The 18,355-nt window shown below is 44.2% G+C and overlaps 1 protein-coding gene across 2 annotated transcripts in view; it reads right to left on the bottom strand.

Moving 5' to 3' along the window:
* Nucleotides 1-18,355, bottom strand: part of TMEM178B (transmembrane protein 178B) — a 263,560-nt gene that overhangs the window by 197,789 nt on the left and 47,416 nt on the right. For both annotated transcript variants that reach the window (XM_083401549.1, XM_083401548.1), the window contains exon 2: nucleotides 12,089-12,202. In XM_083401549.1, the coding sequence (XP_083257675.1) occupies nucleotides 12,089-12,202 (114 nt within the window). The remainder of the gene's footprint in view (nucleotides 1-12,088; nucleotides 12,203-18,355) is intronic.

Here is an 18,355-nt window from a genome sequence, read left to right as displayed (position 1 = left end):
AATAAAGACTTTGATACTGTACTACCGGCTAGCGTTGGTCCTTGGTGAGCTGGGACCCGGAGCCAGCTCTGACAGACACGAAACAGAAGCAGCTGCTTTCCCAGCAAAACATGCCAAACAGAACAGCTCCTTTGCCCCCAACAATAGAATTGGCCACAACCAAGCACGCTGCGTGCGTGTTGTCAGTGTGTCAGCGGCAACAGCTATCATGGCGGGGGAAGAAGTGTGCAAACAAGGGTAGAAGCGGCGCCAGAAACATTTCCAAATTAAACGGGGAGAAAGGAGGGCGGTATATATTCTAATTCCTTTCCAAGAAGCGTCAACTCCTGGATTGCAAGTCTGCACTCTCTAAGGCAGCCTGGTGACACGAATCCCTACCCAAGCCACGAACAGAAGAGGAAGATCAGTTTCCATAGCAATTCCACAGTCGCTCTGCGCCCAGATGTAACATGTGCCTTGAGTTATGGGACACAAAAACACAGCTGCTCATCCATCACTGCTAATAGGAAAAGGCTGAGATGGCAGCAGCGAGTCCTAGAGGAGAACAAATCATTTGCTACCTTTTGCCATCTTGGTCTAGGAGGCAGTTTAAGGCTGAAAGACAAGGCTTCAAGGTGTAGTGAAAAAGAAAGAAAGAAAGAAAGAAAGAAAGAAAGAAAGAAAGAAAGAAAGAAAGAAAGAGGGGGCAGGACTAGTGTTGCATGAGAAGTAGGAAGAGTCCTTATCCGGGGGATATTCTGTATACCAGGGAAAGCTGTGGCTCTTCAGGTACTATTGGACTACAGCTCCCATCATCCCTGACCACTGGCCATGCTGGCTGAGGCTGATGGGAGTTGGAGTCCAACATTACTTGAAAAGCCATCAACAGTTAATACATACATGCAGACATCATAGTTAAAACCATGCTCAAGGCGGCTTACAACATGAAACAAACAACACCATGATTACAAACATAACAAACCTTTAGGACCTAAGGGGGTGGCAATCTTGCTTATGCAAACTTACCTTATGGTCCAAGTCATCAAATCATATTTTAAAGCAAACTTGCACCCATTGATGTATAACTGACTAGCATATTACGAACATTAATGACCAATACCAATAAACCCACCCAGTTTCTCTTTTCCCTTTCAGACAAACCTAATTATCAATTTTTGCCATCAATATGCATTCCTTTTTATTTTTTAAGCAGCCATTCTTTTAACAACTGGCACTTTCATTTTTCTCCATAATTCTGCCTGTGTCGTTCTTGCAGATGCAAACATGCAAGAAATCAACATATTAATAACAATATCACTAATTAGTCACTTTACTCACAAAACTGACTCAAAGCAACTTACAAGCACACTTACCTCTGTTTGGTATTCTAACGTCAGTACATATCAAGAGAAATAAGACTGGGGCTGCATTCAGATAGCATTTCATTCCCTCTTCCTCACATTTCCTTACCGGTTATTTTTTGCATTTTATGTGACTTTTCACACAACCTTAAATCCACTTTCTGGAAATCTAGCGAGATCTAGCAGAGGTTTAATGCTAGTTTCTGTGTTAGTTGTTCCCTTAAAAATAATAATAATAATAATAATAATAATAATAGTTTTTATTTATACCCCACCCTCCCCAGCCAAGGCCAGGCTCAGGGCAGCTAACAACCAATAATAAAAACAAGTTGATTAAAAAATCTATTTGCCAACAGGGAGACCCATAATATTGCAGTTTTGCTCATGTAATGAAATTTTGGGCGATATTTTAACACATCACACAGTGACTCATGGCAAAACAGAAGCATGAATGCCTAGAAATGTTGGGGGACCAGTGATGTGCCCCAAGATGTTCATTGTTGTGTCACACCACATCCACTGGTGTGAATGAAATTTAGTGTGACATGCTGCTATACTGATTTTTAAAAAGCCAGAGTTATTATGGAAGCCACTGCAATGCAAAAGGAACATTAGAAACTAGGATAAGGGTGCTTTCATTATATAACCAGTAAAATAAATGCCACAAAACCCATGTCTGGATGCAACCATAATCTAGTTTTAGATGGTGCATCCTAAAAGCATCTCCCTTAGAGCAGTCGAAGTAAAAATAATAAATAAATAAAAAGTTGTCCAGTAGCACCTTATAGACCAACTAAGTTTGTTCTGGTATAAGCTTTTGTGTGCACGCACACTTCTCCAGATACACCTAAGAGCAGTTACCCTTTCTCAACACCTTTTAGCGAGTAAGTCTTTCCACTATAGAAATATTTTGATGTAAATCTTCCTTAACCAACACTTACCAAACATGGTTAACATTTTGGAGAACAGGAAGAGAGAGAAAATACATTGAGCTGGAAACACTGCTATATACTTAAAAGATTTAGGACATAGGCCCATAACATACATTTGCATAAAATATGTATATCCTAATTTATATGTATAGATGCAAATTTAAATCAACGTTCACAGAGGGGGAAAATAAAGTCAGACTCTTTCTAACAGGGTTTATTCATAGATATGGCGTTCCAACTGGGTTGGTGGGAGGAATTTAATTCAGTTTGCATTTAAAGGTGAGCCAACCTGATTCAGAAGAATTATCTGAACCAAAACACAGCCCTTGTTAGAAATTGGCACTTCTGTGCATTTTGCAATGCAGTATTTCAATGAAGTAATGTGTATCAGAACACATATACTAGTGCACAAGATGCATATATTTGTGAAAATAACTTGCAAAAATGCATTATACGTGGGGAAATTGTTCTGCAAAAATGTGTGTGTTAGCCAAAACTGCATACAACAATGTGTGCATTGGGGGGCGGAGATACAGTAAAATGCTGATGAGTTGTCATGTGAAGTTAAAAAATAAATAAATCACAAACCGATGTGGAAATGTGAAGAACCAAACAAGATTAGAAAAATTGAAATATTTGCCCATCCCTAAGAACCAATCTCCTGCCAACCTAGCAGTTCCAAAGCATGTCAAAGTGCAAGTAGATAAATAGGTACTGCTCTGGCGGGAAGGTAAACGGCGTTTCCATGTGCTGCTCTGGTTCGCCAGAAGCGGCTTAGTCATGCTGGCCACATGACCCGGAAGCTGTACGCCGGCTCCCTCGGCCAATAAAGCAAGATGAGCGCCGCAACCCCAGAGTCGGCCACAGCTGGACTTAACTGTCAGGGGTCCCTTTACCTTTACCTTTAATAACCAATAGGATTTTCTGGGTTTCTGGCTACGTCAAGAGTCAATGGCGGTAGCTCCTCACTGCCCTCCATGGACAGCAACAAGATCCAGGCAGGGGAAAGCCAGGATTTATGAGGCAAAAATCCTGGCAATGTTCCCCAGTGGGGTCTGGGGAGCTCACTGCATCCCGCTGTGCCGCACAAGCCTGTGTCTGCTAACTTGAAAAGCAGAGCAGGTGCAACCTGGGAGCGTGTCCCTGCCATGGACGCGCTTCCGTCTCTGGCGTGGTTCCTCCATAATTCGGACAATTGGCATTAATCAAGAGGCGCTTCTGGACCAACATATGCTAATGGGCTGCAATCACTCAGCTGCCGAAAGGACTGGGCTTGGCTCTTTGAAGGTATCTGAATGTTTTCTTTGAAGCTGGAGAATCCTTACAACAGCAGGGAAAGGAAGGGGGAGAACAAGGTGCTTTGTGCTTTCTTATGGCTTTCAAATGGTCTCCTTTTTTCCTGCATAATGAAAAGAACGTGTGTAGCCGCTGCTATGTTATTCTGTTTGTTACTTCGAAAAAGCGGGGGGAGGCTTTTGAGTTATGCTCAACAGGGTTTTACTATGCCCTCCCCCCTCGACCGAGGCTGAATGGACTTTATTTGAAATGATTCCTGGACTGGTGTTGAAGGAAGGCAGTGTGGGTGGAGAAGAATGAACTGCTGACAAACAGCTGTGATAAAGAGGCTGAATTTGAGGGGGGAAATCCTGCTTTAAACTTTGTACCAAGGAAGAACTCCAGAGCAGAATTTTAATGGTGGAATTTGGATATGCACTCACAGTTATGTATGGCTGCAGCTCGTACACTAGTCCGTAAACAGTGGAAGAAATGGAATGTGACCTTGTACCATCCAGATAAACACTGCAAAGAACTGAACAATGGAAGATAGTAATTAACTCTCCCAGCACACCAGGTCTGGAACAACAATGTATATACACACGTGAAATGGATTACAGTGGTGCGCCGCAAGACGAAATTAATTCGTTCTGTGAGTTTTTTCATTCTACGAGTTTTTTCGTCTTGCGAAGCACCAATGTGTATTGGCGGTTTCCCATAGGAATGCATTGGCGGTTTAAAAAAAAAAGATGCAAGACGTTTCATCTTGCAAAGCAAGCCCATAGGGAAATCCGTCTTGCGAAGCAACTCAGAAAACTGAAAACCCTTTCATCTAGTGAGTTTTTCGTCTTGCGAGGCATTCGTCTTGCGGGGTACCACTGTACTTATTTACAAGATGTAATGAAGATGCTGTTTGTAAGGTGAAAAAAAGTGGGCAGCTGGAAGAGTGGTTTAACGGCAAGTGACAGGTGTCAACTGGACTCCAAATAAGAAATGATGCAGCTATGCGAAGAAATGATGGTGATCGCATGTTTGGAACAGGAGTGGGAAACCTGATTTTAAGAAATTGTATTAAATTAAATTGATTTGATTTGTAATAATTTGGAAAATTAATAAAAAATAATTTGAAAGGGAAAAAAGAACCAATAGAATTTTCTGCACCCAGTACACTGTAGGCAGGCTGCAGCCTTCATGGATTAACATGGCGAGTGGCTGAAATCCCACTGGCACCTAGCTTTGCAGCACGCCCAGCTACCGTGTGCATGTGTATTTTAAAAGGTGTGAATCATAGGATTGAAGGGTTGGGAGGGGTCTTGAGGGTCGTCTAGTTCAACCCCCTGCAATGCAGGAATCTCAACTAAAGCATCCATGACAGATGACCATCCAACTTCTGCTTAGAAACCTCCAAGGAGGGGAAAGAAGTTCTGGGGCATAACCCCTGGGCCACTCCTCAAACAAGTCCAATTGCATACAATATTGCCTTATATCAGGCCAGCCTATTTGTCCACCTAACCCAGTACTGTCTACCCTGACTGGCAGGAGCTCTCAAGAATCTCTTGCAAAGGCTTTCCCCACCATTAAGCTACCTAAACCTTTGAAGTGGAGCTGTTGGGACTCAATTCTGGGGACACCCTGCAGGCAAAAGCATGTACATATCTGCGCCTGAGCTCCAGTCCCACTCCTTGGACATACCAGAAATATCTGTGCATTTTGCAAGTTGCACGGACTCCACAAAGCAGGGAATTGTACATCAGACCTAGAATAAGCACTCTGGGCTGTAGAGATCCCAGGTTTAATTCAGCCACACACTCTATCCAGAACGAAGGAAGGCTCCATTATATTCAGGCCCTAGGAAGGGCTGACCAACCTGCCCTGGTGGTAGAAGCAGTTCTGCTTACCTATCTGGGGGTAGGTGGGATGTGCACTAGAGGCCCCTCTCCCTCCTCTCACTGCCATCAGCAACCTGTTAGCAGGCCAAAGCAAGCTCTGCTGCTGCAGAGGTGACAGGAACAATTTGATTCCTATCTCATCTTCAACTGAACCAATCTCCGCCTCGCTTGGGGAAAGAAAGCAATCAGGATGGCAATTCAGAGAAGAGCTACGACACTGGCCGAAGGAGCTGAGATGTTTTGAAAGAGAAGGGGTGTTTGTGATAAGCAAGAGCCGAGAGTTGATGAAATGCCCATTGCTGTTCCTCCCACCAGCACTTTCCCTGCATAACCATGAATTCAGGATAGAAACATCAAGAATACCTTCAAGAAATGGACCTTAAGGCTTTGATTTCCATGCCACACAGCCAGGATAATTGGAGGAACTCACTCTATGGCTTCTCCTCACCCCAGATTTATCCCACATTCTAGGAGAGGAAATACTGGCATGGGGTGGTGACTTCAGGTGGCTGATGGGTGGGAGGTTTCATCTCCAGTAAAAGAATATGACCCTTTGGCTGGAAAAGGTCCCTGACTCCTGGTTTAAGAGAAGTAAGATTTTAATAAAGCAACCACCACTTCCGATTGCCACAGTTGAGACCCTACCTGCCCGCAGACTGTCTCGCCGGAGTGGTGCATGCTCTAGTTATCGCCTGCTTGGACTACTGGAATGCACTCTACAAGGGGCCACCTTTGAAGGTGACCTGGAAACTACAACTAATCCAGAATACGGCAGCTAGATTGGTGACTGGGAGTAGCAGCCGAGACCATATAGCACCAGTCCTGAAAGACCTACAATGGCTCCCAGTATGTTTCCAAGCACAATTCAAAGTGTTGGTGTTGACCTTTAAAGCCCTAAACGGCCTCGGCCCAGTATACCTGAAGGAGCATCTCCACCCCCATTGGTCATCCCGGACACTGAGGTCCAGCTCCGAGGGCCTTCTGGCAGTTCCCTCACTGCAAGAAGTGAGGTTACAGGGAACCAGGCAGAGGGCCTTCTCAGTAGCAGTGCCCGCCCTGTGGAACGTCCTCCCATCAGATGTCAAGAAAATAAACAACTATCTGACCTTTAGAAGACATCTGAAGGCGGTTTAGAGAAGTTTTTAATGTTTGATGTTTTACTGTGTTTTTCATATTCTGCTGGGAGCTGGCCAGAGTGGCTGGGTGGGGAAACCCAGCCAAATGGGCAGGGTATAAATTATTATTATTATTATTATTATTATTATTATTATTATTATTAAAGTCAACTAGGGATAGTTTCAGGATAGGCACACATAGACTAAGCCAACCCACCACTTTTCCATGAGAGGCCCATCAATGGCTACTAGCCATGATGATTATGTTCTTATGGTGCCTCTGAATATTAGTTGCTTGGGATCATAGGTGGGAAGATTGCTAATACACTCAAGTCCTGCATGAAAGTTTACCAAAGGCATCTGCTCAGCCATTATGGGAACAGGATGCAGGACTAAACGGGCAACTGGTCTGAACAAGCATGCTCAACTTATGTTCATATGTACCAATCACATTTTCCCTCCCATTGAGAAATGCAAAGATACAAACATGGGCATCATATAATAAACCAACATTTCTCTCACACACACACACCCATCTTCTCTGTTGCCTTGGGCTGTTCTTCCTCACTCTTTCAGGCACGTTCATTCCCCATCCCGTCTTCAAAGCTTAAGGCATTTTGAGCCTTCCCTGCAAGGAGCAGGTTTTGGACATGAAGATTTGGCACCCCACTGTGCTCAGCTGTTTGTTTGCTTTTTGAAAAATTTACGTCAGGTACTGTACTTGTGAAGAATTCAGAAATAACAACTGGGGGGGAGTTGGGGGGAAGGGGTGTTTACAGTTGTTGTTTTTTGCCAAACATGGCTTTTCTTTCCAACACTGTTTAGCTGCACTGTAATTATCATTTAGGGGGGAAATTATATGGCAGTAAGGGCTAAAGTAGTGAACAATATACTGATTATTTACAGCAGTGGGAGGGTTGGTGGGGTAGAAGCACTCACCTGACCTCCCAGCAGCTGGGTCATTGCTGTTTACTGGGAGGGGGAGGGCATGGCAAGAAGAAGAGTGTAGTGCAAACAGAGACAGCAGGAGTGCTGGATTGGCTCCACTGATGCATTTGCAGCAAACCAAATTCACCCGCCCCTCCGCTTCCTGGTAAGCAGCAGCAGTTCACCTGCCAGGAGGTCAGGGAAGGACCTCCAGCCCCCCACGACATCTGCTGCTGATTATTTGTTAATGTAAGCACCTGGTAGGCAAGGCTTGCCAGCACATCTTTTTAATAAGACTAAAAAGAGACAGGATACATTTCAGTTTCGTTTTGCAAACTGTTGGTCCTCCTTTGCTGTGAGCTGCAGAATCAGATCCAGCTATTTCATGATTCTCACCAGCCAGGAGGCTGCCATTCCTTGTTCGGGGAGAAAGAATGTAACATGTAACACTAAGCCAGCCGTGTGCTCTTTCCAACAATCAGACAGAGCGCAGGCGGGTGCAGTAGTGGAGCAAAGAGGGGACTTCTGAGCAGCCTGCACCAATGTGATGCTCATTTCTATTAAACTGTGGTTTAATGTTACTTGCAAGCCAACTCACTGAGACATTCTTCTGAGAAAACATGCTTAGGATTGTTGTGGTGGGAAAACGCAGCCTGTATCATGCTGCATGGCTGTACAGTGGTACCTAAGGTTACATACGCTTCAGGTTACATACGCTTCAGGTTACAGACAATGCTAGCCCAGAAATAGTGCTTCAGGTTAAGAACTTTGCTTCAGGATGAGAACAGAAATTGTGCTCCGGCAGCGCGGCAGCAGCAGGAGGCCCCGTTTGCTAAAGTGGTGCTTCAGGTTAAGAACAGTTTCGGGTTAAGTACGGACCTCCGGAACGAATTAAGTACTTAACCTGAGGTACCACTGTAATCCGATGCATGTTCAGGCTATGTACACATTACTAGCTTAAAGTAGTGTTTTTACTGTTTTTCAAGTTGAATTTGCATGGTGTTGTATGGTGTTTGCATGGTTTGGTTTTCTCATCCCTGCAATGACTCTCAGCTCTGCGCCCCACCCACCGCCCTAAGCAGACACATCACAGAGTTGAAGTAAATGTCTCCTTATCACCTCTAAGTTCTCCTTTGACACACACACACACAGAGAGAGAGAGAGAGAGAGAGAGCTTCCCACTATTGTGACTTTTTGAAAAGCAATCTATAATTTATTCTGGCTCTCAGTGGTTGGCGCAATTGATGCACACTTGCACAGAGAAGGAGAGGAGTGTGGTTAGTAAGAAAAGTGTGGAGAAAGGAGAGGGGGCTGCTAGTGTGTTCTGGGCTCTGGATTGCTCAGACTATCTGGATTCTTTGCCTCTTTGCTGCACTCTCGGCTCCCTTTCCCCTCCATGGCTCCTACCTGGAGACAGTTCACAGCTTTATTTCTCTCAGTGATGGCACTTTAAATAATCAAAGTGAGTGTGAAGAACAGGTCCTTCTCACTTGCAGAGACTGATAAGCAGAGATGAGCATGGATCTCAATCTCTCTCTTCTCTATTTATCTATCTCTCCATGCAATATTCTGCCCTTGGGAGGAAAGGAGGAGTTAACTTTTCCTTATTTTTCATTAGTTACGTCCAAGTTGGCTTTAAACTGACAGGGCATTGAACAAGTGCAGTGCAAAGAGTACACCAATGGTATGCATCCAACCCACTTGTGAGATTTTCAGCAGAAGCAGGAGGAGGATGCTTTTGCAATGCAAATTGTGATATCTACATCTCATTGAATATTTGATTCACTTTACATATTTCTCTGCTTTTAAAATTATCTGCTTCAGTTAGCGATCTACTGAACACCGAAACGACGACAACAGCCAACGAATGCCTGTCTGGCCTCTTGTCTCCTTGCATTGATAACTCCAGGAACTAATGTGCTTTCTTAACTCAACCCATCAGAGTTACTACAGGGAGTTCACATATATGCGCACATATCACATATTGAAAGCATTATATAGGGACAGCAGGAGGAAGCCCGCTAGACAATGCCCACATAATCACAGCCCACTACCAGCCATGTATTAGGTGGGCTTGTGAAAGGGTCCTCAATGCATAGCTTGCCCAGATGTTGGGCTCTTTTACACAAGGTTGAATTCTAATTGGGCCAAAATCCCCCCTCACATGGATACATTCCTATACATGTTGTGCCCTTTGCTAAGGATACTGACTATACAACTAGATTGCAAGTGGGACTTGCCAACACAATCCCTCCCCTGTGTTTTTAGTGTATGACTGAAGCTCTGCACCTGGGAAAAGTTTTCATCTTGAAGCAAGTCTACAAAAGTGTGCTTCACGTTAAGCTTTAGAGAAGCAACTCCTGATTAGTCTGGAATGAGGAAGACCATACAGATCAGCTTTCTGAAACCTGGTGCCCTCCAATTGTTTTTTTCCCATCAGCCCCAACCAGCGTGGCCAATACTCAAGGGATGGTGGGAGTTGTAGTCCAAACCATATGGAGGGCCGCAAGGTGAGGAAGACTGGTATATATATATATATACCTTATTGAGGATGAGGAACCTGTGGCCCTCCAGAGATGGTTGGACTACATCTCCCATCATCCCTGACCATCAGCCATGATGGTAGGGAATGATGAAAGTTAGGGTCCCAGCAACATCTGGAAGAGTTCTTATTCCTGATACAGAATAGGTTTCCTACAATGATTTAATTTGTTTATGAAAACTTTCTCCAGGTTCTATCAAGTCCCTGTGAGAGGGAGAAAGCACCAGCTAAAAACAACAACACAGAGCACTTATTTCCTCAATAAGCAGATGATGGTACCTTCAGCTTTTGTGCGTGCACTTCCACAGTGACTTCTTGCTCTTACAAGGATGGCCTGGCAGTGGCTTCTTGCATCTATTCAATCCTACTGGGACTTTGCATCAGTAGCCTTGCTTTTCAAAAACTGCTTTCTGATACTGTGCCACCATGGAGCCATGAGAAAACAGGCTTCTTGACTCTGACATGAAATGCCCTCCTCTACCCCGAGTGCCACAAGGGGGAGAAAGTAATCTCTAATGGCAGCCATGTATCTCAAGGCGACTCTTTCCCTGTCATGGTCACTAGCTTCAGAGGTTGTTTGATGCCCATTGGCTGTAGCGGCGATCAGATAGGCTTCTGGTGGCCTTCTTTGCACTGCCCCAGGCAAGGAAATGGGAAGAGCTAGCTTGAGTAGCAGGGTGGGCAAGACTTAAGAGGAAAGGCCTTTGGCTTGAGGAGCATTGGATGGAGCAACCAAGATGATACTCCTGCTCAGGATGTCAAATATGAATTAGGAATGGATGAATCTGTCAATTTAGGCTTTTCTCTGGTTCTCACTCTGGTTCACCCCACTTGTGCAGCAGCTGGGGATGTATTTCTTTTAAGTCTACATGAAAATCCATACAGATTTCTGTGCATATTTCTCTTAATATATAAAAAAAATGTATGCAATTTGGCCTAATCTATGCATTTTGTCAAGCAATTTCCCCATTAATATTAATTATATTGGATTTATTGTTGTTTGTTGTTGTTGCTTATATACCACCTTTCATTCTGAAGATGTCCAGGATGGCGAACAACATAATTACAAGAACAGGACTGGACACAATATTTTTTTTAAAAAAAATTAAGCAGCACAGTATAATATTACAGCGCAATAATAATATTGGTAGGACCCAGGGCAAAGAAATCATGATCCAAAAGCACATTCAGGATGCAAGGGGAATGGGGGGTTTGCACATTTTTGAATGAATATTACTATTATTGTTGTTGTTGTTATTAAATTTTGCAAAGTTAAAAACACTTTCCCCCTGGTTACATGCATTGTTGAATGTATTTGGGAAAGTGTGTCATAGCATCTGGAGAAGGGCACATTTCAAGTAATAGCTGTGTTTTGGTTTGTGTATTGTATCAGGAAGTGCAAATCAGACAAGCACTTATCAAAATGCAAACCCTATTTATTTATCCCCATCCTGAGTATGAGCAGCCATATCCAAACACAACTCATAATTGGAAGGTCCCTGCCTGGGAGCTCTCAGAAAGCAGTGGGCACAAAGATAGGATCCAATATCCAATCCTTGCTACTTGATAACTTCTGCTGGATAACCAGGGTAAAAGAGAATGTTCACAAGTTGGAATTTCAACATGCTCCCCCCCCCAAAAAAAATGGCCCTAAACCCCACAACCCTATTCAACATGAGCTCAGTAACATATAGCAACTTGAGCAAATTAATGGCTATGCACATAGCTCTGACGGTTCTCTTTTATACAATAGCCTATAAATTCCACTGTCTGCAATAGCATCAGTATCACAAATGCAACTGTTAGCATGCTGAAGTTCTGATGGAATTAGACATCCCAGCACTGGTTCTGTTCATAACTTCCAAATGTAATTCAATAGCCACCAACGCACGGTTATGCTGTGTCACCAACCATATTCCTTCCCGCTGCAGCACCCCCAGCACAGGCAAGCAAACAACAGAGTAGCAAGAAGCCCAACTTATTGTCCCTTTCACCCCCTTGCAGATGGGAAACAATACCTGCTGGCTACCCAAAAGCACTGAGAAAAGGAAGGAGACCAGAGACTTACGCAAGGCATGCCACTCATCCTGGCGGATGGTCTTCGTAATATTGTAGGTGAGGTTCTTGGGAATTGTTGCTGAGGAGTAGTGGTACTTGATGTATGAACACTGGTCAATTGCTCCTGGGAAAGGCAAGAAGAAGGCAATGTTTGTTATGCAAGAAGAGAGACTTATTCTATTCCAGCAGCATTGCACAATTCAGCGTGAGAGACCCACACCTAGAAGTTATGGGACACCGGCAGGAGGATTGCTTAACGTCAACAAGCCTAGAGAAACAGTCAGGATGTTGCAGGAAGCCTCATTCACTATTGTCCTGGAATCACTGCGAGGGGAAAGAAGGTCCCTGGGAGCCCAGTTAATACACTGAAAAGTGGAGGGGGCTGATTAGTGGGAAAGTGTGTGAACACCCTGAAAGTACATTGGGATAAAATCAGTGTGAACGCTCATCATTGTGTAACCTCCCCACAAACCAAGGTTCAGTAAATACCAGATATAATCTAAACTCCATCCATGGATGTAGTCAAGATTTATTTTAGAGGGGCAGAATTTATGTTAGAGGGGCAGAAGCGAAATATCTGCAATGCAATTGCTCAGTTACTTAAGTATTTCTATTTATTTATTTACTTGATTTAGGCTGCCCTCCTCGCACCCCCCTGGCTATGCCCATGACTCCATCTGATCTTTGTTCTTGGAAATCAGGATAGTCAACAAACAGGTTGTCTGGAGAAGCTCATACTGCAATAGTACAATGGTATTTTTTGCCACAGCTTTCTCATAGTGAATCTTGAATATTGCAGTTTCCAGATCCCTCGACATCCTGGTCAAGCTCCTCTGAACACAGCCCAACTTGTCAATGCCCTTCTTAAAAGGTGGTGCTGAACAATACACTCCAGAGGCAGCCCTTAACCAGGGCAGACTAGAGTAGAACTGCTTCTTTAATCTGGACACAATTCTGTTATATTTGGTATCCAACAGGCTAGGTCTTTTCTACCACTGTGCTTTTATCAAATGAGCCTTTTGAGCCACGTTAGGTCATTAAACTGCACTTGGCATGAACACACCACAAAAGTGGAGGGTGACTAAATCATTATGCAACCAAATTGCTAGTTACAACAGAGGCGGGTTTGCATCTTCCCAAGTTACCGGAGGTGTTCCATTGTTTGCTTTCCTTCCATGTTTCTAACATTCTGCCTTTGACAGCAATTAGATTAGACAAAGGCAAATATTATAGGGGGAAAAGCAAAATATTTACATATGTACACGTCTGCCCTGACAGCGTGATGGGCTCCGGCGTGTGCCTTCGCCATCTGGGCACCAAATGCACACCCAGAATGAAAGTTTCCAACTAAGAACCATACTTAAAAAAAGAAAGCCATTGTGATCCTTTTTAAAGTCCCCCAATTGACTCCTTCTGTGCATTTTTTTAAAAGATGGCTATGCCAGCCTGAAAGACACAAAACCTAACCTTCCATAGTACTTACTTCTGTTACAGGTATGGGATGAAGGTTTTGGCACAAAGTTGTAAAAGGCTTATTGGTCTGGAATTAAACTTTACACTATTATATACCTGCCCAGAGTAAGCTCTCCTCTAGAGAGCCAGCAAAGTACACAAACCCATAGATGCAGAAAAAGAAGAAGAAAAGAAGACATGAGTGATGGCAGTGATCTTATTCATAGCTACCTCCACCTGCCTGCCTTCATGCTGACAACCAGTCCAAGGCATAGGACTGACTGTCAGCTTCCTCCTCCTAAATCTCAGTGTTACCTTTGCGGAACACAACAAGGGGGAGGAGTCAAAACTAGAATCAGTTGGCTCTGCCTGCCATTGGCTCTGCCTGCCATTGGCTCTGGCTCCACCTACTGTTGACCTTCCTGCCATCTTCCCTTCTGGTCCCAAGGGGCACCCACCATCAATGGTGCAGTGGAAATCAAAGCATTTGTTCACAGTGTAAACTACACATGGCATTCTTCAGGTGCATTCACAAAGCCTCCTGTTGCTGCCATAATCGCCTCCAAAACAGTCTTCCCTTTCATGTGCTCAGACAGAGCTATTCATAGCGGATAAATAAATTCAGTTGCTATTCTTTGTTCTTTTACAAATGCACCATTTGAGCTGAACTGATGAAAATTTAAAATACGAGCAAATTTCAGCCTGCAGCTTGTTTCGGGAGGCGTATCGCCACATCTTGTGCTTTTGCCCGCATTTGTTTTCAGTGAGAAGATGGTTGTAATCTCTTGTAGTTTTGCTTCATTTCCTGGAGTGGTAAGCTTCAACTGGAACGTACAGGGTGGTGGTATCAACCAACTTTTGCTCAGGGCAGACCCCTTGACATCAATGGACCTAGCTTAGTCATGCTCATTCACTCCAGTGGGCCTGTTCTGAATAAAACTTAGTTGAATACCACCCACAGTCAGATCCGTTCCCATGTTTGAAAGGCAGTGTCTCCATCTATTCCTTTGGCTGTGAAAGGACAACTGTGAGCTCATCATTCTCTCGTAGTAATTCAGTGCTTAGGTGCCTTTAGAGCTGGGATATTTATCATTTCCTCCAGCTGCTACATTTATCCAGCTGCATACATCTGGTGCAATGTTACTCATAATCCTCTTGCTAAAATTTAACCCTCTGTAGGTCCTGATATAGTGAGAAGGCCGCTGCTCGTAGTGGGTTAGGTTCTGGCTAGGGCTTGAGTGTCAAGGTTGGCAAGGCAAAGCTTAGAGTAATAATTGTCTGAAGGGTAGTGATTGTTGGAAGGTCAAGATCAAGGGTGCCAGCTTGAATAAAATATTGGGGGGCTTGGGTAAGCCTCTGCCCGCGTAATCAATCACAAGACACGCTGCATGCACCCCATTTGACAGGCAATACCTATCAACTTGGGGGGCAGCCCCTTCAAATATTTTAAGGGGGGAAGGCAAAGGAGCCTTGGCCCCTAGAAGTTGGCTCCTGATAGTTAAGGAGGCTGAAAGCTGTTAGGAAATGCTTATTTCCCTCCACAGAGCTACAATTCCCACAGGTCCCTAGGAAAAGGGGTTGATTGTTAAACCTTACTGAGAATTGTCACTCAATGAAGGAAACAGAGGTATCCTAACAACTCTCAGCCCCCTTAACAAACTACACTTCCCAGGATTCCTTGGGGAGGTTACAAAACAGCTACAAAATAATTCTCAAAGTAGCATGCAGCCTCCACTACTGTTCAAGCTGCAGGAAGTCAGGCGTAGCCAGGGCACACTGGGGTCTCTGGAAAGTGAGTGATGCTCATGGATTGGGAGCACAGCAGAGCAGGAGGAAGGAGAGAGAGAATGTGTATCCAGCTCACTAACCCTACTTTCTGGAAAAAGCAGAAATCAAAGATGTGTCTACAAATGAACTGTAGGGACCCAAGGCAGCCTGATTGCCCACAAAGTCTGAAGATGACATATTGGTGCATCTTCTCACCCCTGACATGGGGAGTGTGGAGTGTGCCTTAAAATTCTGCCTTGGGACAATCCTGACCCTTCACTTTGCCTCCTTAACCCTGATGAACAACCCTTCAGATCCTGCCATACTACTAGCACTGGTCACCTCACTATATCAGACCCTTCAATGTAGGGTTGAGGTTCAAACAGAGGATTATGAGTAAGTTTGCACCAGATGCGCATAGCTGGGTAATTGTAGCAGCTGGTGGGAAAGATAAATATTCCAAATCTGAAGGCACCCAAGCACTGAATCACCACTAGAGAATGATGAGCTCACAGTTGCTCTTCCACAGCCAAAGGACAACACAGAGGTCCAAAGGACAGTTATGAAACACACACAGCCTGGCTGTTAACCTTCTCCAGGGCACAGTGGCAGAGAGGAGTTACAAGCTCCTTGTCCTTTGTTCAGTCTCCTTGTCTTATCTGTTTTTCATGGGTTATGAAGTTTAAAAGGCTGAACATTCTTTATTCCTGCTTGTTTGGAGACAGAAATTAAATGATCAATAAAGAGTCACTGAGACATCAATTATTGGTAAAGATGCACTGATGATCTAGGAGCTCCTTAAACAAGCTTTTATTTCAGGGAAGAAGCCCTACATGGATCATTGTGTTGTCCAGTAAGGTGGAAAAGGAGAAGTGTAAGCAGGCACAGGACTCTTTCCCCAACAATATGAACAATGAGTCAGAAAGTCACCTGTTCCCTGGACCAAATCTCATCTTAGCCATGTATTAGCTAGATGGCTTTCAACAAACCATACTCTCAGGTCTCCTGCTTGTAACAAAGCCAGTCAGGCACAATGGTTAGGATGCCCCACTAAGACTGGGGAGACCCAGGTTCAAATCCCCACAAGTTAAGGAATCTCACTGCATAATCTTGAGCCAGTTGCACTCTCACAAGCCCAACCTACCATACAGGGCTGATGTGAGGATAGAATGGGGAGGAGGAGAACCTGGTACACTACTTTGTTCTTTTTGGAGGAAAGGTGGGATATAAATGTAATTAATAATATTACAGGCATGTAAAATGTATGCTGTCAACTTATGAGCTTTGGCAACAACATCATTGCATTGCCAGAGAAAATGGGTGGTGACAGGCAAGCCGACGCTTTTCTAAGCATTTGAGAAACTTGGACTTTCACAAGATCACTGTTCCAAAGCCACAACCTTCTTGGATCGGGGTGAATTAATGCTGATGTCTTTATTGTAGAATGTGCATTATCAAACTAGGCAATTAGGAATGCATCCCAAGCTTCTAATTGTCAGGTATCGTGGTGGCTGTGATCTGCAAACCAATTCAGCTGCAATACTTAAATTTAAGTCCACTTAGCCACATTGCCTTAATAGGCTAAACAAAAAAAAGCCCAACAACTTTAATCGGAGAAATAATAGCAGTTCTTTATATATCACTATTTGAGTGTTCAAAGAGAGTCACATAAATTGTCACAGTCGAATTCTTAGCCAGTGCACCAGCAGCCTATCCTACTCTGTGCATGTTTGGAGTTCACAGGGGAAATGAAAGCAAGAACCAGGTCAGGCAAAAGTTCAGGGTCAGGTCCCTCTTAAGTACGTCAGGACCCTGGTCAGCTCCCAGGTCTGCTCTCAGTGGCCCTGCAGGCTTAGTTTTGGAGTCTGTTGTCTCAACAAGACTATCTGGGACCTTATGTAAGCAGGCAAGACCTATGCTGCTATTAGTGAGGACCCAGGGGGAGGTGATGAGCCCCTCACACACAGCAGAGCAGACCATATTCTTCTGTATCTTCCTCATGGTGCAGCAAGGGATTTAGGAGTCCTGACACAGATTGGGTAGGTTGGTGGATGTGACCACCTTAGCTGTCCATTTTATGTTGCACATGTAGGCGCAGCACTTCCGATTTGCTTGAACGTCTTATCTGGAGATGTTTTAGAAGTATTCCAAGCCATTCATAATAAACCCAGACCTGTTAGAGATCCACGATGAGCCACTGAGGGTGCCATCCATTTGTCAATTAAATGAATTTAGATTGGCAGGTGGTAGGGTGGTCTTTAGGGTGGGTTTCCTGTACTCTCCACCACTAGACAAACTCTGTAGTGGGGAGGATGAACCTGTGGTTCTCTAGTTGCTGTTGGGCTCAAACTCCATCAACCCCAGCCAGCATGGCCAATAGTGAGGGCCACATTCCCGCGTGGGCAACCTTTTCAGGGTGCCAGTGATGGGTGGGGCCAGAAGCAAAAGTGAATGGCACAACAAGTGTAAATTTTACCTTTGGACAGTAGCCTAGTTTCTGCATACAGACTCACATATCTTTCTTTAGTCTCCCTCCAGCCAAGCAAGAGACTCTGCAGAGTAATCAAGCACATTCCACCCAGGCAAACTCAAAGAAGATGTAAAGTGAGGTAGGTGAGGGATGTGTCCTAGAGAGAGAGGGTATGGCTGGAGAGGAACTTAACATCTATAACATCTAACCATAACATCTCAGCACTGCTCCGAGAACTACAACTATGAAATTTAAGCCTAGCTGCAAGAGCAATACTGTTCAGGGCTCCCAGCTAGCTACTGATTGGCCCCTGTCTTCGCCACACCACAGTTTTAGCCATGCTTGTGTGATCTGAGCAGTTGGTGTTCAAATCTTGAATGGCCTAAAGGACCACATTGTGGAAACCTTGCTGAAGCTCAAGTGCCTGGAAAAGAACCCACTCCCAAAACTTACTTATATTGCCTTGAGATACACAATGGAAGGAAGGAAGGCTACAACTGCAATCAATAAACATTTGACTCTTCCATCCATATGGTTCATTCTTTGGTTGCTTGGTATGGGCTGTTGCACACATTACACAGCAACAAA

This window comes from Podarcis tiliguerta (genome assembly GCF_965153285.1).
Source record: "Podarcis tiliguerta genome assembly, chromosome: 10".
Lineage (NCBI taxonomy): Eukaryota > Metazoa > Chordata > Lepidosauria > Squamata > Lacertidae > Podarcis > Podarcis tiliguerta.
This window is presented reverse-complemented; position numbering and strand designations above follow the sequence as displayed.